The sequence below is a fragment of the Lissotriton helveticus genome, chromosome 2_2 (assembly GCF_964261635.1).
Source record: "Lissotriton helveticus chromosome 2_2, aLisHel1.1, whole genome shotgun sequence".
NCBI lineage: Eukaryota > Metazoa > Chordata > Amphibia > Caudata > Salamandridae > Lissotriton > Lissotriton helveticus.
This window is the reverse complement of record NC_136060.1, coordinates 514812844-514834635: the sequence shown is the minus strand read 5'-3', so window position 1 is coordinate 514834635 and position 21792 is coordinate 514812844. Positions and strand designations below refer to the sequence as shown.

Genomic DNA, 21792 nt, shown 5'->3' with positions numbered 1-21792 from the left:
TTATCATCAGCGGGTCCGAGGCCGCTCCTGACCCCATAGACACTACTGTGGTATCTGTTTATCATCAGCGGGTCCTAGGCCGCTCCTGACCCCATAGACACTACTGTGGTATCTGTTTATCATCAGCGGGTCCTAGGCCGCTCCTGGGTGACCCCATAGACACTACTGTGGTATCTGTTTATCATCAGCGGGTCCTAGGCCGCTCCTGACCCCATAGACACTACTGTGGTATCTGTTTATCATCAGTGGGTCCTAGGCCGCTCCTGGGTGACCCCATAGACACTACTGTGGTATCTGTTTATCATCAGCGGGTCCCAGGCCGCTCCTGGGTGACCCCATAGACACTACTGTGGTATCTGTTTATCATCAGCGGTCCGAGGCCGCTCCTGGGTGACCCCATAGACACTACTGTGGTATCTGTTTACCATCAGCGGGTCCGAGGCCGCTCCTGGGTGACCCCATAGACACTACTGTGGTATCTGTTTATCATCAGCGGGTCCTAGGCCGCTCCTGGGTGACCCCATAGACACTACTGTGGTATCTGTTTATCATCAGCGGGTCCCAGGCCGCTCCTGACCCCATAGACACTACTGTGGTATCTGTTTATCATCAGCGGTCCGAGGCCTCTCCTGACCCCATAGACACTACTGTGGTATCTGTTTATCATCAGCGGCTCCTAGGCCGCTCCTGGGTGACCCCATAGACACTACTGTGGTATCTGTTTACCATCAGCGGGTCCAATGCCGCTCCTGGGTGACCCCATAGACACTACTGTGGTATCTGTTTACCATCAGCGGGTCCTAGGCCGCTCCTGGGTGACCCCATAGACACTACTGTGGTATCGGTTTATCATCAGCGGCTCCTAGGCCGCTCCTCATTGACCCCATAGACACTACTGTGGTATCTGTTTATCATCAGCGGGTCCCAGGCCGCTCCTGGGTGACCCCATAGACACTACTGTGGTATCTGTTTATCATCAGCGGGTCCTAGGCCGCTCCTCATTGACCCCATAGACACTACTGTGGTATCTGTTTATCATCAGCGGGTCCCAGGCCGCTCCTGGGTGACCCCATAGACACTACTGTGGTATCTGTTTATCATCAGCGGGTCCTAGGCCGCTCCTGACCCCATAGACACTACTGTGGTATCTGTTTATCATCAGCGGTCCGAGGCCGCTCCTGGGTGACCCCATAGACCACAGCTTTCCAAACTTTTCATGTTGGTGACACACTATTTAGACATGCATCATTTTTGCGACACGGTAAGGCAGTGTAGCGAGTGAGCCCGAACCCCCTAAGTGGGCAAATGGTGGATTTTCAAGCAAATTTGAGAAAGCAGGAAGGTCAATAAAGCAATTGGGAATCTGTTCTAACAAAGACAGTGACTGGCAAAACTGGGTGTAAAGTTAGGTTTCTGCCTTAAACAAGAATATAATGATGCACACATTGACACATGCCCCAGTGATTTACGGCACAAAAAGGGCGGGTGCAAGCACTGCCAACCCTTTCAACCATGCACAAAGTCTGCCTGCTGCCAAGTCTATGAAGGGCCATATATAATTTTAAATTTCATTGTTGAAGGTTAAAATGACACATTTCACCTTCCAGTATTGCTTGTGAAAATTGTCCATTTTCAAATTTGAAGAATTGTTCTTCTAGGTTTGAATAGAAATAAAATATGTACGCAAAGGTACGTACATTGCATAAACCTTACGAGGGAGCATAGGTGTGTTACTGCTTCTGCTATTCCGGCTGTTGGGCTAGTGCTAGTTCATTTTACTATTATAGTCTGTTTCGGATGTAACAAATGCATGTGTCCTAAAATGGAAAGAAATTAATGATTTCAGGTTGGTTATAGGAAAAGAAGAAGTTAGATTTTCTGTGTTGGAAAAAGTGGCTTTATTAGTGTTAAACGTTGACAGTTAACATTATTACCTCAAATATTTCGTCTGTAATGCAACTGGTGCTCCTCTAAAGCTGTATGATACATTTGGGCCGAGTTTGCGCTATATAAAACTACAGCAACAAAAAAAGGTTCTTTTAAGTTAAGTTTGAAGTGAGATGCTCTTGGTCAGGGGTGATGATCCGGTTTTGTGCAGATTCGTGTATTTCTGGGATCAAGGCTTCCTTTGTTTGTGGGACCTGGGAAAACTCCTGCCAGTGTTGTTGAGTCTCCCTTCCCATCTCAGGTTCCACCTCAGCAGCCCATCCCATTTTAATTGGAGACAGCCCCGTTAACCCCATCTGTTTCCTTCAGCCCCCTTGGCCCTGGGATGCCGGGAGACCCGCTCTAATTAGGAAACAAACCGCATCCCCTTCATCCAAAGAAGCCGGGTTCTTTGGAAATAATGTCTTCACACCCGTGCCTGTCTCTCGCTTAAGTTTCCTCTCCTGAGATATTTTCTGCTTTCCCATTTCTTCCCATTTCCACCCCCATGCCTGCTTCTGACCCACTTGTTTTCCCTTCTTCTCCTGTCCTGGCCTAAAGGAAAACGATTCTCACTCCCTTCTGTCTGAGACTCGCACGCCAAAATTATGCCCTAACCTTCAGATCGCCATCCGAATCGTACCCCACCATACCAGGCATATAATAATGTTGATCGTCTGATTTATAGATTTACAAATATTGCTGAAGCTATACGGATTATTGTTCAATGCTGCCCTTGCTGACCACTTGTTGATGCACCTCACATTTTATTCAAATGTTCAGAGTAAAATTAAATAATTGGCGACATTGTTTTTACCTCATGGCTGCGGGAAAACCCGGGCTGCCTCGCCTATCAAAACTACGCCGTACCGAGTGCATGGAATGCAGAGCAGAGGCGGCTCTGAGGACTGACTGCGCATTAGACACACGCTGCAAAGGTAACGAGGCCACGCCCACACGCTCACGTAATGCTCTCCCTCTCTTTCCTCCACGTACAGTACTGCATCACTAACATGCATTCATGCTCACAAAAGTGAATTTTTCCGCATCTCGTCAACATCGCGCGACACACCTACACATGGCAGGCGACACAGTACTGTGTCGCAACACAGAGTTTGGAGAGCTCTGCCATAGACACTACTGTGGTATCTGTTTATCATCAGCGGGTCTTAGGCCGCTCCTGGGTGACCCCATAGACACTACTGTGGTATCTTTATCATCAGCAGGTCCTAGGCCGTTTCCAGGTTGACCCCATAGACACTACTGTGGTATCTTTATCATCAGCGGGTCTTAGGCCGCTCCTGGGTGACCCCATAGACACTACTGTGGTATCTTTATCATCAGCGGGTCCTAGGCCGCTCCAGGTTGACCCCATAGACACTACTGTGGTATCTTTATCATCAGTGGGTCCGAGGTCGCTCCTGGTTGACCCCATAGACATTACTGTGGTATCTGTTTATCATCAGCGGGTCCGAGGGCGCTCCTGGTTGACCCCATAGACACTACTCTGGTTTCTGTTGACCATCAGAAGGCTTCGTCTTGCCAATGACAACTTGCGTGGTGTTCTTAATAATGCTAGACTTTGTCTGAGCCGGTCATAGCGGTAATAATGGGGCCTGTAGGGTTCAGACAAGGCGTATTGTTGCTATCACTGGCCATGCTCCGTACACAGAGTCCAACTAGACACAGATGGAGGCGCAGGAGAGATCGCGGTCATGTGGGCACCTGTGATCACAGCGAAGAGCTGGTTACCCTACTCACACAGTGCCCCAGTGTCCACACCAAGAGAACACACACATAGGACTTTTGTTAACCTTTTCCGTGCTGATGACGGAACCGCTCCGTCATCAGCTGCGGTGGCGCTGTGCTGATGACGGAGCGGTTCCGTCATGGCCCGCCCGACGCGCCTGCGCGGCGCTGATTTCGTGCCTGCGCGGCGCGTTGATGTTCCGTGAATTCTGAACCTGGGCCATAAAGGTCGTGGTTCTGTTACGATTTTGGTAACAGCGAACCGTAAACAGTGAGCTCAGCAAGTATGAGTGTTTTCGTCATGTTACACCGATGGATTTACTGTGTATTTGAAGATTTCGTTCTGTACCCTTGGGTTCCATTTTGTGCATGGCAGCCATTTTGTGGTTGCCCTCACATAGGCCGATGACTTTAGCTGACTTTTAGATGACCTGAGTGAACTGACCCTGTTGCCTGAAGCTGACCTTGTTAGGCCAGTTCCTTGCCCAGTAGCTGATCAAGATTAAGGATCAGAGCACAGGAGATTGTAAAGTTTGGTATGCACATACACACCCCTTATCCTACTTCTTATCTGTTTCTGTTCCTTCTTTTATGACCTGTTTACGATATGGGTTGTGGTCTTTTATTATGGGTTTGGCCGGCTTGTGTAAGAAGGAATGTTAGGCATTTTTGCATGCTTACAAAAGCTAGGACTGCCCCTTACTTGTATGCTGAAGTTTGTAACCCTAAACATATAAAAGGCCTCTGCTTTCTGTACTCTGCAGACTACCTCATTCAGTTGCTACGGCTTCTGTGTGACGTGGCCTCACTTAATTAAGTTTAATAAAGATGTCTTTTCATATTTCAGCTTCCGTGCCAAGTTCTTTGTTATATTAGTAAGTATTCCCTGAGAATGAAGATTACAGTTCTTCAAATGGCGCGGCCAACGTGGGCTTCATCAGAGAAGTGACTTTCTGTGGGAGTGATCTTGTCAGAGGACTGAAATCTACTGAGGAGGACAGAACAGGATTCTACTAAGGAGGTACTCTGTGCACAGGGATTCTGGAGATTCTTTGATTCTGCAGCCCAGTATATTTCTGATCTTCCTGATTTTGATCCTCCACATGATGTCACTCCTGACTGAGAACCTTTTTGGCGTGAGTATTCTAAAAAAAGACCGTTAGGTCATGTAGAACTTGACAGTTAGAATTTGGATAACCTTTTGATTAGTAAAAGTAAGAGTTAAGTATAAGTGGGTCGCTCCCAGTCCTTTGTTCTTTGGTTCGTTGGTTCTTTGGGTCCTTAGTTTTTGGTTCTTTGGTCCTTAGTTTGATTGGTTCTTAGTTTTGCTTGGTCCTTAGTTTGGTTCTTAGTTTGTTTGGTCCTTAGTTTTTTTTTGAAGATTGCACTTTTCAAAAACCGAGGGTCTTGTATATTTACAAGTGTATCGATAGAGATAGCCCCTTGAAGTTTGAAGCTAGATTAGTGAGCTATAAGATGCCTGATCTTAGCAAATTTGGAGCTTTGTGTTGGCCAACTTTGTATACGTTTGGATTAGCCGGCTTCCCCTAAAGGGAAAATCTAAATAGGTTTAGATTTACAAACATATTTCTTCCTTGGTGATTTTGTATCCCCAGGGAATTAAAATATGACATAATACAAAACAAGGATCCTTTGTTCTGCGCAGTTTTATGAATGAAGATATGCAGAACGATTTTGTTTGGTGTTCTGCTAACCAAAGCGTGTATTTTCGCTTCTTGGACATACATCAGTCTGTTGGGCTGTTTTTGCAGTCTTTTTAAAACACAATTGAGAAGCGTTTCTTGTAAATATGACTTACAACTAATATTTACAAATGGTTTGGTTTAAGTACAGTCTGTGGGCTGTCCTTTATTTTTATTCTGAGTATTGGTTTGTGGGTTAAATGTGTGTTTAAATGTCTATATGGGTTTCCCATTAGTGCAATTTCTGTAAGTGAATAGCGTTGGCGCTATTCATGAAATGCATGGCTAAAAGCGCGCCGTATTGTGTGTCCTGAGTGTTTCACCCCTTTCTGTTTATGTCTGAAATGAGCTCAATGTCTGTTCGTGGTTTTTCTTGATGTTTTCAGTCTATTAAGCAACATTTTGTAAGCATATTCTTGGGTCTGTTGCTAAATAAAATTGTCCTTTTTAGAAAGAAAAAAATGGCGCAAACATTTTGTCATGTTTCAAGTTAGGCGTCTGTGCTTGGGCTTATAAATGAATGCGCCTAAAAATGATAGGCAAGGGATGCAGCTTGCTCTTATATGTGGGATTATCAAAAATAATTGGGTTTATTATTTTTTTTTTATTAATTATGAAAAATAATTATTAAAAATAAGTGCTACAAAATTCGTTTTTTACTATTCATGAAGCTTAATGCTCATACTATGACATCCTAGCATTAAAATTTTAATTAAGTTGTGCTATACCGCATGATGAGAACATTAGCATATAGAATTTCACTTAGCGCAGGCGTAAAAAACTCATTTTTCTAAAGATTTACATGGGATATGTCTGATTAAAAATCTCTGTAATTTGTAAAAAACATTCTGAGGATGATTAATATGTATCACAAGTATAGGATATTTATTTTTAAGTGCCCCAAACATCAAAGTCGAATTTGGGTATTTTTGCCATTTAAAATAGCTTTAAAGTGCTTTAGGCTTCAGTAAATGCATACATTTAGGTATAAAACACAAATTTGCAGGTTGTTCCCATTTGGGGTTGCGTTTAATGGCTCAGTCAGCCAATGTGCCTGGTGCAGAGGTTTGAGTTTAATATCAGGGTTGAAGGTTTTTAACTTTGGCTGGACCTAACTGAGACCTTCATCTATTTAAGGTTGATGAAATGAGTACCATTGCAAACAAGCATTTGTTCTAAAAAGTGGTATGTGTGTTTATGTTCTGCGAATTATTCACAGTAAATGTTTTAATAATATAAGTATAAAAATAAATTATAGCCCCTAACAGGAGTAATATATATAACATGTGTTTTAAATAGAGTGAATTATTGCAGGTTAGGAGGAATCCGGAACATGCTGCTCAAGTTGCGCTAAGATGTTATCTTTAGTTTTCCTGTAAACAATGGAAGGAGGCTGTCATGTTGACATTTGTGACCTTTTAAATTAGGACTTGTCTCTGTGAAATGCAGAATGACCTTGCTAAACAGGCCTCTAAAAGGAAGGGTTTCTGGTTTCTCCACAAAATTAAAGAACTTAATTCCAAAGGGAAAAATATGAAAAAGGTTTCTTTGAAAGTCCCAACACATGCTAAATGCTCTGCAGAAATTATACATTTGTATTTCTGCTCTAAAAAAATGATGTCCGCTAGTTGCTTTTATTTAACAGAAAATGAGGCATTGCATTAAGTTTTAGACAGAAAATAAGAGGAAGCTCTTTTTTCAAATGTTGAAGGCTACATGCCAAAGTGAGAACGAATTGTGGGGCAAGGCTAACATGGAGTGTCAGTGAAAGAATTGTACTTTTGGAAAGTTAAAAGGGCTTCATGTTGCAAGGTGACTGACTAGATGGTAACAGTTAAGTAATGGAAATTTATTTTTGTGTCTGTTAATGTGTATTATGTTTTGTCTTCTGATTAAAAGTTATAATTGATATTTGTTTGCTATGAAAAATGTCTCTCTTTTGTGTGTTGTGTTTTTTTTTTCCTGCTTCTGCCCGCAGATCATTCATGGATTGTTCTGGGTGATTTTAAGGCTGACAAGACACGTGAGAAAGAAATGTCCATGCGTTTTTTTCATGTTTGTTTATTTGGTTCTATCATGAATTGTTCTTGCTGGTTCTGTGTGTCTGAAAGTTGTATTTGACAGCAGATATCCACTAATTGGTGATCTACTGTCAAAAAGGAGGGTAAGAATTTTAAACCTGACACGGTATTATGCATCACCGCTCATTTATATATGCTATTGTTTTGTCTATGCTTTTTTTTGTGCTTGATATACAGCGAGTATATCTGATGGCTTGACATGTCCGTTTTGTGCGGTTTTTTGTTGTTGTTGCATGTTTTATGTTTTATGTTGCTGCTTATGATACTATTACAAGTTTACCTGTGTTGTGAAGGGATATACATGACGATGTGTATCCTGCAAACAGTTGGGTAGAATTGCTTTGACACTAAATTTCACAGAAAGACAGACAACACTTCATCAGTGTATGTCAAATTTGGCTTTAATGGTATTTCAAGGAAAATAAAAAAGATATACAGGAAACAAGGTTTCACCTACAGTCACATTACTGCCCCCTTTCCTGTAAGGAACAGGCAGCCCTAAAATTATGTATCCTGAATTGGACGTAAGGATAAATTATAGATCTATGACTTTTGTGCAAGGTGACCTAATTTTTATATTACATTAGTCAGTTTTGTTCTGCTTCCTGAATAGTGTATGGCTTTGTACCATAAAGGAAAAAAGGCTTAATTTGTCCCCTGATTGATGTTGCATCGTCCTTAGTAATTGGGGATGTTAGCTGTGTCCTAGTCCCATTTTCCCTTTTCCATATCCCTTTCACCAGTTAGCCTTCTTTTTGTTATTTTTGTATTAGGTTCACACTTCCAGAAAGCAGTAATGTACCAGAGACCCCATATTATGTATAATTCCCTTTTGTATGACCAGACTGGTTTTCAAAAATTTTCTTTAGGCCTACTCTGATATTTTCCAGTCTGACTGTTAGGGTAGTGATGGACTGATTAACTGACTCAATACTATAGTAAGATACGTTTTCCACCTCAATAGGAGACACCTTACGTTTTTTTAATATGACAAATTCAATGCCTATTCTAATTTGGTTTTTAGTTCCTTTTTTCTGCTGCTTTAATTTTTGATGGACCAGATGTATTTTAAATAATGGAAATACCAGGACTCTCTAGTTCTTGTCTTTTTGTTTCCACATCTTGATCATTAGCTTTTGTATTGCATAGTCCACCTGATGCACAATTATTAAAGGGAGGTATCTACATGTCCCTGATAATATGTATTATGTGATCTCTCTTTTGAGGTGTTCTAGATAAGGAATTTAGGAACACCTATATGTAATCATTGAGAAAAAATGTGTTTACCCCATTAGACAATGCCACTATGTGTGAAGACATCCATTTAGATAGAATTCTCATGTCGCTATCTACCCTTAGATGATGGAGGATATGCTCTCACACGGAAACCCAATTGAAAAGCCTAGAGGCACTGTTTTGCCTACTGCCTTTATATTTGTATTGCTTTTTGAAAATGACAGTGCATTCTAGACCAAAATTGTCCCATGGCGTGTGGCCACTCCTTTGAAGATCGCAGGCCACCTGTTTGCAGTCCCCTTGTTATACAATGAACTGTTTAAAGCATCGCACTTGTTTCATCAGAAGGCGTTCAACATCAAAAAAAGAAAGAGGAGCTGGTTTTGCCACAGAACCAGAATTTCAGTGCAAAAGAGCACCTGTCATGTACTGGTAACCTCTGACAGTGTGCAGTCCCTTGAGCCCCTTGGCCTGAGTTTTGGCCACGCACGCCCCTTTTTCCTTTGCTCCAATGGAAGTGCAGTGCACCGGAGGATCCAAGATTGGCAAAAGGCACTACATTCTGGTGCCCATGAAAGAGCAGCCTTAGCGTCCTCTGGCACTGAATGATGAGTGTTGGAGCCTGAGAATGGTCCCGGGTCTGCACGAGATGATCTGTGCCCATGACCAATGTAGAGCACAATATCTGTAGTGTCTGCCGCAGAGGAGAGATACTGGTGCACTGCCTTGAGACATTGAGACTTTTTGAATGAGCTATGAGTGTTTGCCAGGAGGGCACTCCAACAGATACTGAGAAGCATTTTTTTCATGGGAGGCCTGAATCCAAAGGCCCATGCAACAACGGGAGCAGACTTGATGGACAATAGAAGCCTGCCAGAGAGGCTTTTTGAACGGACTCTGGGCATAGTTGGTTTCACAAGAGGTTTCCGTGTGATTGTATAGACTAAGTGTTAGGAGACTGATTCTTATTGTTCTGCTGGCATTATTTTAAAGTAGTATTCTGTTTAGTAAAAGCAGAATAAAGTCCATTTTCTGTGGAAGAGTATCCCCTTTTCACCTCAGAGCATTAATGAGGGTCACCACTGTTTCACTTGAACATACAATAAATGACTGAAATGCATAGGAAGCCCTAAAAATGTTACTAGATAATTTTAGGATTTGCTTTTTTGCTTAGGGTTGTGAAAAATTATAATTTTGTTTGTAATAGCGGTCACTACTTTGTCTATATGTTCTTAACAACGTGTTTCTAGTGTTTTTAAACATGACATTGTCTTTTATGGGTGGGATTGGTTTTTTTGCTACCCAATTCACATCTGTACCCACCTCCCAACCTATGTCTCGTCCTACTACTACTTCTTTGCATTCTTTCCATACTTTACCTGAACATGAACTGGTTAGGAGGTCAGAGTTTATTAATAATTCCTTTGTACAGCTTTTGCATCAACACCAGTTAGTAGTGAACATCACTAATTGTTGGGTGTGTGGTCTTATGCCACATACTACAGATAGAGGTATTCCCTATTTTGTCCTGCCATATGCAGCCTTTGTGCTACTACGTGTGTAAGGAGACCTGTACCGAGAGAGTTGCTAAGTAATAGGATTATGCTCCAGCAACATCTTGATGATCTGATGAATATAGACCTGGATTCAGATTGACGTGAGTTTAAGTTATTGCCTATGCAAGGGCAAAAGGAGGGTCTGAGGTTCCGTGAATTCTGAACCTGGGCCATAAAGGTCGTGGTTCTGTTACGATTTTGGTAACAGTGAACCGTAAACAGTGAGCTCAGCAAGTATGAGTGTTTTTGTCATGTTACACCGATGGATTCACTGTGTATTTGAAGATTTCGTTCTGTACCCTTGGGTTCCATTTTGTGCATGGCAGCCATTTTGTGGTTGCCCTCACATAGGCCGATGACTTTAGCTGACTTTTAGATGACCTGAGTGAACTGACCCTGTTGCCTGAAGCTGACCTTGTTAGGCCAGTTCCTTGCCCAGTAGCTGATCAAGATTAAGGATCAGAGCACAGGAGATTGTAAAGTTTGGTATGCACATACACACCCCTTATCCTGCTTCTCATCTGTTTCTGTTCCTTCTTTTTTGACCTGTTTACGATATGGGTTGTGGTCTTTTATTATGGGTTTGGCCAGCTTGTGTAAGAAGGAATGTTAGGCATTTTTGCATGCTTGCAAAAGCTAGGACTGCCCCTTACTTGTATGCTGAAGTTTGTAACCCTAAACATATAAAAGGCCTCTGATTTCTGTACTCTGCAGACTACCTCATTCAGTTGCTACGGCTTCTGTGTGACGTGGCCTCACTTAATTAAGTTTAATAAAGATGTCTTTTCATATTTCAGCTTCTGTGCCAAGTTCTTTGTTATATTAGTAAGTATTCCCTGAGAATGAAGATTACAGTTCTTCAGCGTTCAATTAAGCGGGCGGGGCCATGACGGAACCGCTCCGTCATGAGCACAGCTCAACCGCGGCTGGTGACTGAGCGGTTCCGTCACCAGCATGGGCGTGCCGCCCGGCCCCCCGCTCCCCTTAGCGCTGCGGCAAAGGTTTTAATGAATATATAAAAAGATAGGACAGAACTATAGGGCAAAAGCGTGTAAAGTAGAGTACTAAGGGCCATATGTATCAAGCAGAATTGCATTCGCAAACGCTGAAATTCATTGCGATCGTAATTTCGCCAAATGATTGGTATGAGGCAAATCTGCGTGCAAAATAAGTAATCACAAAATTTGCTAGTCCTTATTTTGCGATTGCATTTAAGGAATTGAACATTTTGCGATTCCTTAAATGCAATGCAAGAAGCACCAAAAAAGTGCAATTTGGCCTTAAGGAATCGCAAATTACCACCAACTTCAAGTTGGTGGTAATTTGCAATTTCTTTGAAAAATGCACATTTTTGAAAGTGCACTGTGAAGCACATACATTCCCTTAGGGCATGTATGTGCGCCACATGTGCACCCATGCTTATTTCAGGGGTGCAACAGGGTGTCCTTTTGACACCACTGCACCCTTGAAATTGCATTCTCAATTTGCGATTCGCTAATTCCTAATCACAAATTGAGAATGTCTACCCATTCATTCCTATAAACCTCTAGGCCCATAGGAATGAATGGAGAGGTATTCCTTAATTGCGAATCACAATTTGAGATTAGCAATTAAGGAATATGTAGGATTCGCAACATTTATTGCAAATCCTACATACATAGCATTTTGCGATTCTCAAATAGCGATTCGCAAAATATCGCTATTTGAGAATCGCAAAATGACTTTTTGATAGATATGGCCCTATGTCCAGAGTGCAGTGGGCGAGCAGTCACCCCCCAGAGGAGGATGACTCTGTGCAGCAAGAATGCAGATCACACCCAACTCCTAAATATGATCTATTTATTGATTTACAGATATACAAGTAACATTTGGCATCTTGCTGCAGAGCAAAGTAACCTGCTTGACAGGTCGACCCTGGAGACGCAGAGCTATATATGTATGAATGCTGCACCGGAAGCACTTGGCAGGGTCTACAAGGCAACCAGAGCTGCGGCCCATCGGCTCTGGAAACATGTTTAATTAAAAGCAGGTCTCTGAGTTAGACAGGCTCATTCTGATGGAGAGCACCCTCGGTCGCCATTTGCTGAACTACCATTGGAAGAGGGGCCCTTAAGAGAGGTACAGTGGCTGGAGACGCGCCGGTGAAGCCCCCCTGAGGGAGGGCACACAGTCTGGGGCATGATTATGAAGGCCCTCTGAGAGGAGGTAGACAGGCTGGTTTGGAGGCCACGGCACGCACTTGAGGCATGTGATTCTTGAGGAGCTGGTCCACTGCGATGCTTGGGCAAGGCACGGTGGTGCGCATGGGTCTTAACTTGGCCTCGGACTCCCATTCCTCACACCCCTGCTGGTGTGTGGCACGCCAGGAGTTGCGGTCTGTGCCGTCGCTCCCTCGGATGATCACGCCAGGAGCTAGCTTCATGGACTCTAACAGGACACCAGCTTTGATTGAGATTGGCCTGCTGATGTCCAGGGAGCTGTACAAAGATGGCGGATGTTTCGCCTTGTCTTGGATGCTGTGGTCCAGTGGTTGGAAGATGTGTTTGAGTTTTGAAGAGCCATCTAGAGAGGTGTCGATATCAAAGCGGATCTTCTTGCGTTGCAATCCCCTGCTTGCGTTGGAGGCCTTGCTTGTCTTGCTTGGCAGAAGAGTGGCGGTGCCTCCCACTTTGGACATTACTTTACGTTGCCGCTCTGCTTCCATGTGTGGGTCAACGACTTCGACTTGAGGCTTGACCAAGTGCCTCGGGAGGCGTGCAGGGTCCAGCTTGGGCACAGAGATGATCCTGCCCGATTCATCATAAACCACGTCCTTGCTCTGAGTGGGCCTGTTCAGCTGTATCCTCAGGATGTTGTGGAAGGATGTTGGAAGCAGGTTGATGTTGGTAAAGTCTTCTTCTGCAGCTCCCTTCAGCAAGGACTGCGACAGCTGCTGGAGCAGCATCTCCTTCTCCGTGTCCTCCAGGGATTTGGTGATGTTCTTCAGGCCAGCCGAGCGGAGGGGACCACGGTAAGGACGGAATTCTCTCTTGGGCTTTTCTTGCTTGGGAGGAGGAGCTGGCTGAAGAATGGTTTTTTGTGCCTTACAGAGAGATTTCGACCTTCTCACTTCAGGCGGCTCTGGCTGCAGCGGGCTCTCTGGCTCGGACTCCAGCTCCGGTGAAGGACCTTCTGGTTCTGTTGCGAGTTCTTCCTCTGATCGGACCACACTAGTGACACTCGCTTCTGGAAGCAGATGTCCACTTGGCTCAGGGAGAAGCACCTGCGTAGACAGAAAAGACAACATGTTCAGACACAACACTGAGAACTGTTCGTCATAAGTTGATAATACATTCAGAAAACCACACAGGATGGGCTATGAATGCTACTTGAACTGTTGTGGAATCGCCAACTGGTGGGGTTCCTGTCAACGAGCCCTTATCTAATTACTTCTGATGCCTTTGTCGTGAGGCATGAGTGAGAACCTCATTCGTAGTAGCCTGCGTCAGGAAAGCCTGTGAGCCGCATCCATCATGGCAACGTATTATTTTATATTCAAGCTGTTCAACGATCATACCACTCTGAAAGGCCAAGGAATGGCAATCTAACATGTTTGTGTTTTGACTAAAACAACAACTCTTACATACAAGACATTTGATTATTAGGTAGACTAGGAGTGAAGAAGAAAGGAGGGTTAATCCTCTTCCTAATGAGATTCTTGCTTCTGTTCTCCTACAAACTGACACAATCTACAGGTCAGTGAGGTCCAAGCCTCATTCCAGGTCCTCCTGTGTGTACATTTTATACCTTACGGATCATTTTTACTGTCCCAACGGAGAGCGGTGAAGATGTTCGCTCGTTCCACCCCTTCTCATATCTTGAGAGCACTGGGTAACAGATTACCTGTCCTGTGATCTGCCACCCACCTGCCACTGGCACAATCAACTGGTTCATGCCCTGGACGCTGTTCATCCTCTTCTGTTTCAGACTAACAGTGAATGGTCCTGGATGCGGTCTCTATGGAACCCCTTGTGTTCCCTGTCCTCTCCAGAAGAGGGGGTCCCAGTCACAGACACTGATGCTATAGAGTTCAGTGTGAGTGCACTGAGGGCCTCATATTCAGGATGTTCTAGCACTAAGATCAGAACAAATAAAATGATCAGACTATTCATTCCGGATTTCATCAAGAGGTCTTTGGTACCAGACAGGACTGTGGCATCGGAGCTTCCTGTCAGCGATTGTACAGCCACCCCACAATATCATCAGCGGGCACCTTAAATGCCCTTGAGGGCCCACGTTGAAAGATTTTATTCCTTCTACATCTACTGCAGCCTTAAGGATGTCTCTTCAAGGACCCTTGGGGCAGGCTCCTAACTCTGATCTGTTAGCTGCCAAAGCAACAAGCAATTCATAACCCACCTCGAACCTCACCATCTTTTATACAACACTCAATCAGGATTCAGAAAGAACCACGGCACCGAAACAGCACTCATCCTGGCCGTTGACAAAATTCAAAACATCCTGGATGAGGAGAAACAGCTGCCCTCATCCTGCTCAACCTCTCTACGGCATTCAGCGCTGTCTCCCACATCACCCTCATCAGAAGACCTCCTGATATTAGCAAACAAGGATCCACTCTCAAATGGATCAGTTCCTTCCTCAAGGGAAGAACCCAAGGGGTCAGGCTGCCGCCCTTTACACCAGAGACCAAGAAAGTGATATGCGGAGTTCCACCGGGATCGTCCCTCAGCCGTACCCTTTTCAACATATACATGACACTGCTCGCCAACATCATACGATCATAGGACATCACCGTCATCTCCTGCGCTGATGAAGTAAAGTAAAGTAAAGTCCACATTTGTAAAGCGCACAATCACCCGTAAGGGTCTCTAGGCGCTGGGGGCCGTCGGGAAGATTAAGCGAGCTATTGCCCAGAGTCACATGGTGCTGGGCTAACCTGCCGCCGGAGCCGGGGATCGAACCGTGGTCCCCAGATTCCAGCGTCAGTCGCCCTGGCTGCGGCGCCACACCTCGCCCACATGATACCCAACTCATCTTCTCCCTGACGGACAAGACAAACACCAGCAGAACAAACTTCACCAACTGCCTGACCGTGGTATGGCCGGATGAGAACCAAAGGCGTGAAGCTCAATTTGGACAAGACAGAAGTATTACACCTAACGACCACACCAGAAATCTGGGGATCATCCTGGGCAACAAGATCAACATGAAGACACAAGTCCACACAGTGTGCACCACCTGCTTCCACATCCCACATATGCTGCAAAACAATCTTCAAATGCCTGCCACAGAACACCAGACAAGCGGTCACACAAGCACTCTTCATGTGTGCTTTTCAGACTACAGTAAGCACGTGGGTGGTGTTGATGGAGTGGATCAGAGGTTGGAACCTTACACTGCTCTTCGTAAGGCTTACATTTGGTGTAAGAAGCTGGCTGTCCATCTGTTTCATTTGGCCCTGTCAATGCTTTTGTTGTATTCAAGGATTGTTCTCCAGATTCAAAGATGACTTTTGATCAGTTCCAGCAGGCTCTGATAAGCAGCCTTGTTGTATCTGAACAGGCACGTGTTCCTAGAGTGGGAGTGGTGCAGGATGTGGCTAGATTGAAAGATCGCCACTTTCCTGATCACATTCCTCCCACGCCCAAAAACCCCTATCCCTGTAGGAGATGCAGAGTCTGTGTCTGAAGAGGCAGAGTTGCAGAGTTGCATGTACTGCCCCGTGTTTCCTTCTAAACCTAAGCTATGTCTGCCTGCATGTTTTAAATCACACCACATGCAACTCAAGTTGTGAGAGCAACTGTGAGAGTAAAAATGAACTGACTGGTCTATATGGTTTTATATTTTTTGTTCAGTTTCACAGTTGGCGGTTTGATATTTTGAGTTAGGCCTCCTGTGTTTGTAGTCATTGATTAGTTTTTAATCTCTTTCAAATTGGTTTGTTTTCTTGTTTGTTAAAAAATAAAAGTGATGGCGGTGTGTATAGACTGTGGCTTGGCTGGCGGTGTGTGTAGACAGGCGCTTAGCTGGAGGGGAGTGGACTTGCACTTGGCAGGTGGAATGTGTGAACTGGCATTTGGCTAGCGTGTACTGTTGCTTGGCTGGAGGTGTGTGTGGACTGGCCCGCAGCAAACAACTACATACACACAACGCCACAGAAATGCCAGTCCACACATTCCACCAGCTTCCAGGCACTGTGATTGTTGTGTCTGAACTGGCACCGGGCTGGTGGTGTGTGCACTGGCGGTGTGTGTGATTGGCCTCCAGCTGGTGGAGTGTGTGAGCTGGCATGTGGCTGGTGGGCTGTGTGCAGTGACCTGGTACTTCGTCACTAGACACACAATGCCAGCCAAACACATACTCCGTCAGCTGCCTGGCGGAGTGATTGCTGTCAACCCTGTTGGCGTATGAAAGCGATGGCCCCACCTACAGAGCTGCTACCAGTGCTGCACAAGAGTGCGCCTACATCAGTACCCTCCCCTACCTACAGAGCTGCTACCAGTGCTGCACAAGAGTGCGCCTACATCAGTACCCTCCCCTACCTACAGTGCTGCTACCAGTGCTGCACAAGAGTGCGCCTACATCAGTACCCTCCCCTACCTACAGAGCTGCTACCAGTGCTGCACAAGAGTGCGCCTACATCAGTACCCTCCCCTACCTACAGAGCTGCTACCAGTGCTGCACAAGAGTGCGCCTACATCAGTACCCTCCCCTACCTACAGTGCTGCTACCAGTGCTGCACAGGAGTGCGCCTACATCAGTACCCTCCCCTACCTACAGTGCTGCTACCAGTGCTGCACAGGAGTGCGCCTACATCAGTACCCTCCCCTACTTACAGAGCTGCTACCAGTGCTGCACAAGAGTGCGCCTACATCAGTACCCTCCCCTACCTACACAGCTGCTACCAGTGCTACACAAGAGTGCGCCTACATCAGTACCCTCCCCTACCTACAGAGCTGCTACCAGTGCTGCACAAGAGTGCGCCTACATCAGTACCCTTCGCTACTTACAGAGCTACCAGTGCTGCACAGGAGTGCGCCTACATCAGTACCCTCCCCTACCTACACAGCTGCTACCAGTGCTACACAAGAGTGCGCCTACATCAGTACCCTCCCCTACCTACAGAGCTGCTACCAGTGCTGCACAAGAGTGCGCCTACATCAGTACCCTTCGCTACTTACAGAGCTACCAGTGCTGCACAAGAGTGCGCCTACATCAGTACCCTTCGCTACTTACAGAGCTACCAGTGCTGCACAGGAGTGCGCCTACATCAGTACCCTCCCCTACCTACAGTGCTGCTACCAGTGCTGCACAGGAGTGTGCCTACATCAGTACCCTCCCCTACCTACAGAGCTGCTACCAGTGCTGCACAGGAGTGCACCTACATCAGTACCCTCCCCTACCTACAGAGCTGAAACCAGTGCTGCACAAGAGTGCGCCTACATCAGTACCCTCCCCTACCTACAGAGCTGCTACCAGTGCTGCACAAGAGTGCGCCTACATCAGTACCCTCCCCTACCTACAGTGCTGCTACCAGTGCTGCACAGGAGTGTGCCTACATCAGTACCCTCCCCTACCTACAGAGCTGCTACCAGTGCTGCACAAGAGTGCGCCTACATCAGTACCCTCCCCTACCTACAGAGCTGCTACCAGTGCTGCACAAGAGTGCGCCTACATCAGTACCCTCCCCTACCTACAGTGCTGCTACCAGTGCTGCACAGGAGTGTGCCTACATCAGTACCCTCCCCTACCTACAGTGCTGCTACCAGTGCTGCACAAGAGTGCGCCTACATCAGTACGCTCCGCTACCTACAGAGCTGCTACCAGTGCTGCACAGGAGTGTGCCTACATCAGTACCCTCCCCTACCTACAGTGCTGCTACCAGTGCTGCACAGGAGTGTGCCTACATCAGTACCCTCCCCTACCTACAGAGCTGCTACCAGTGCTGCACAGGAGTGCACCTACATCAGTACCCTCCCCTACCTACAGAGCTGAAACCAGTGCTGCACAAGAGTGCGCCTACATCAGTACCCTCCCCTACCTACAGTGCTGCTACCAGTGCTGCACAAGAGTGCGCCTACATCAGTACCCTCCCCTACCTACAGTGCTGCTACCAGTGCTGCACAAGAGTGCGCCTACATCAGTACCCTCCCCTACCTACAGAGCTGCTACCAGTGCTGCACAAGAGTGCGCCTACATCAGTACCCTCCCCTACCTACAGTGCTGCTACCAGTGCTGCACAGGAGTGTGCCTACATCAGTACCCTCCCCTACCTACAGTGCTGCTACCAGTGCTGCACAGGAGTGCACCTACATCAGTACCCTCCCCTACCTACAGAGCTGCTACCAGTGCTGCACAAGAGTGCGCCTACATCAGTACCCTCCCCTACCTACAGAGCTGCTACCAGTGCTGCACAAGAGTGCGCCTACATCAGTACCCTCCCCTACCTACAGTGCTGCTACCAGTGCTGCACAAGAGTGCGCCTACATCAGTACCCTCCCCTACCTACAGTGCTGCTACCAGTGCTGCACAGGAGTGTGCCTACATCAGTACCCTCCCCTACCTACAGTGCTGCTACCAGTGCTGCACAGGAGTGTGCCTACATCAGTACCCTCCCCTACCTACAGAGCTGCTACCAGTGCTGCACAAGAGTGCGCCTACATCAGTACCCTCCCCTACCTACAGTGCTGCTACCAGTGCTGCACAGGAGTGTGCCTACATCAGTACCCTCCCCTACCTACAGTGCTGCTACCAGTGCTGCACAAGAGTGCGCCTACATCAGTACGCTCCGCTACCTACAGAGCTGCTACCAGTGCTGCACAGGAGTGTGCCTACATCAGTACCCTCCCCTACCTACAGTGCTGCTACCAGTGCTGCACAGGAGTGTGCCTACATCAGTACCCTCCCCTACCTACAGAGCTGCTACCAGTGCTGCACAAGAGTGCGCCTACATCAGTACCCTCCCCTACCTACAGTGCTGCTACCAGTGCTGCACAGGAGTGTGCCTACATCAGTACCCTCCCCTACCTACAGTGCTGCTACCAGTGCTGCACAGGAGTGTGCCTACATCAGTACCCTCCCCTACCTACACAGCTGAAACCAGTGCTGCACAAGAGTGCGCCTACATCAGTACCCTCCCCTACCTACAGTGCTGCTACCAGTGCTGCACAAGAGTGCGCCTACATCAGTACCCTCCCCTACCTACAGTGCTGCTACCAGTGCTGCACAGGAGTGCGCCTACATCAGTACCCTCCCCTACCTACAGTGCTGCTACCAGTGCTGCACAGGAGTGCGCCTACATCAGTACCCTCCCCTACCTACAGAGCTGCTACCAGTGCTGCACAAGAGTGCGCCTACATCAGTACCCTCCCCTACCTACAGTGCTGCTACCAGTGCTGCACAGGAGTGTGCCTACATCAGTACCCTCCCCTACCTACAGAGCTGCTACCAGTGCTGCACAAGAGTGCGCCTACATCAGTACCCTCCCCTACCTACAGTGCTGCTACCAGTGCTGCACAAGAGTGCGCCTACATCAGTACCCTCCCCTACCTACAGTGCTGCTACCAGTGCTGCACAGGAGTGCGCCTACATCAGTACCCTCCCCTACCTACACAGCTGCTACCAGTGCTACACAAGAGTGCGCCTACATCAGTACCCTCCCCTACCTACAGAGCTGCTACCAGTGCTGCACAAGAGTGCGCCTACATCAGTACCCTCCCCTACCTACAGTGCTGCTACCAGTGCTGCACAAGAGTGCGCCTACATCAGTACCCTCCCCTACCTACAGAGCTGCTACCAGTGCTGCACAAGAGTGCGCCTACATCAGTACCCTCCCCTACCTACAGTGCTGCTACCAGTGCTGCACAAGAGTGCGCCTACATCAGTACCCTCCCCTACCTACAGTGCTGCTACCAGTGCTGCACAAGAGTGCGCCTACATCAGTACCCTCCCCTACCTACAGTGCTGCTACCAGTGCTGCACAAGAGTGCGCCTACATCAGTACCCTCCCCTACCTACAGTGCTGCTACCAGTGCTGCACAAGAGTGCGCCTACATCAGTACCCTCCCCTACCTACAGTGCTGCTACCAGTGCTGCACAAGAGTGCGCCTACATCAGTACCCTCCCCTACCTACAGTGCTGCTACCAGTGCTGCACAAGAGTGCGCCTACATCAGTACCCTCCCCTACCTACAGTGCTGCTACCAGTGCTGCACAAGAGTGCGCCTACATCAGTACCCTCCCCTACCTACAGTGCTGCTACCAGTGCTGCACAAGAGTGCGCCTACATCAGTACCCTCCCCTACTTACAGAGCTGCTACCAGTGCTGCACAAGAGTGCGCCTACATCAGTACCCTCCCCTACCTACAGTGCTGCTACCAGTGCTGCACTGGAGTGCGCCTACATCAGTACCCTCCCCTACCTACAGAGCTGCTACCAGTGCTGCATAAGAGTGCGCCTACATCAGTACCCTTCGCTACTTAGAGCTGCCCCCAGTGCTGCACAAGAGTGCGCCTACATCAGTACGCTCCGCTACCTACAGAGCTGCTACCAGTGCTGCACAAGAGTGTGCCTACATCAGTACCCTCCCCTACCTACAGTGCTGCTACCAGTGCTGCACAGGAGTGTGCCTACATCAGTACCCTCCCCTACCTACAGTGCTGCTACCAGTGCTGCACAAGAGTGCGCCTACATCAGTACCCTCCCCTACCTACAGTGCTGCTACCAGTGCTGCACAAGAGTGCGCCTACATCAGTACCCTCCCCTACCTACAGTGCTGCTACCAGTGCTGCACAAGAGTGCGCCTACATCAGTACCCTCCCCTACTTACAGAGCTGCTACCAGTGCTGCACAAGAGTGCGCCTACATCAGTACCCTCCCCTACCTACAGAGCTGCTACCAGTGCTGCACAAGAGTGCGCCTACATCAGTACCCTCCCCTACTTACAGAGCTGCTACCAGTGCTGCACAAGAGTGCGCCTACATCAGTACCCTCCCCTACCTACAGAGCTGCTACCAGTGCTGCACAAGAGTGCGCCTACATCAGTACCCTCCCCTACCTACAGTGCTGCTACCAGTGCTGCACAAGAGTGCGCCTACATCAGTACCCTCCCCTACCTACAGAGCTGCTACCAGTGCTGCATAAGAGTGCGCTGTTAGACGGAGACCTGGAGGGTCGGCCGAGCACAGTGATCGCACAGACAGGTAACTTCCCCCCCCACAGATGGACACCACACAAAGATCAGGGTAACACCTTTTATAGGCACTTCTGGTAGTAGAGTGGTGCGATACAAGGCGATCAGGACACGATGATCCTCTCAATTCTAGTCTCTAGTAAGGGAAGGGGGTAGCGGGACAGTCTTGGTACCTACGGGTACTGAGGTGTAACGGTGATAGCTCACAATCCTCGAGCTCGGTGTTCGGATGGGTCGGACCGCGGCAGCGCCGGCAGGTCCCGAAGAGGTCGTAGGTGGCAACGGGCCGCGGCAGCGCCAGCAGGTCCCAACGAGGATGAAGGTGGCAACGGGCCGCGGCAGCGCCAGCAG

At 47.4% G+C, this 21792-nt stretch overlaps 1 protein-coding gene across 3 annotated transcripts in view; it reads right to left on the bottom strand.

Moving 5' to 3' along the window:
* Positions 1 to 12081: 12081 nt before the first annotated feature.
* The window catches only part of C2_2H2orf81 (chromosome 2_2 C2orf81 homolog), a 312984-nt gene continuing 303273 nt past the window's right edge, over positions 12082 to 21792 (bottom strand). For all 3 annotated transcript variants that reach the window (XM_078679076.1, XM_078679075.1, XM_078679074.1), the window contains one exon: positions 12082 to 13513. In XM_078679076.1, the coding sequence (XP_078535202.1) occupies positions 12434 to 13513 (1080 nt within the window). In that variant the 3' untranslated portion in view covers positions 12082 to 12433. The remainder of the gene's footprint in view (positions 13514 to 21792) is intronic.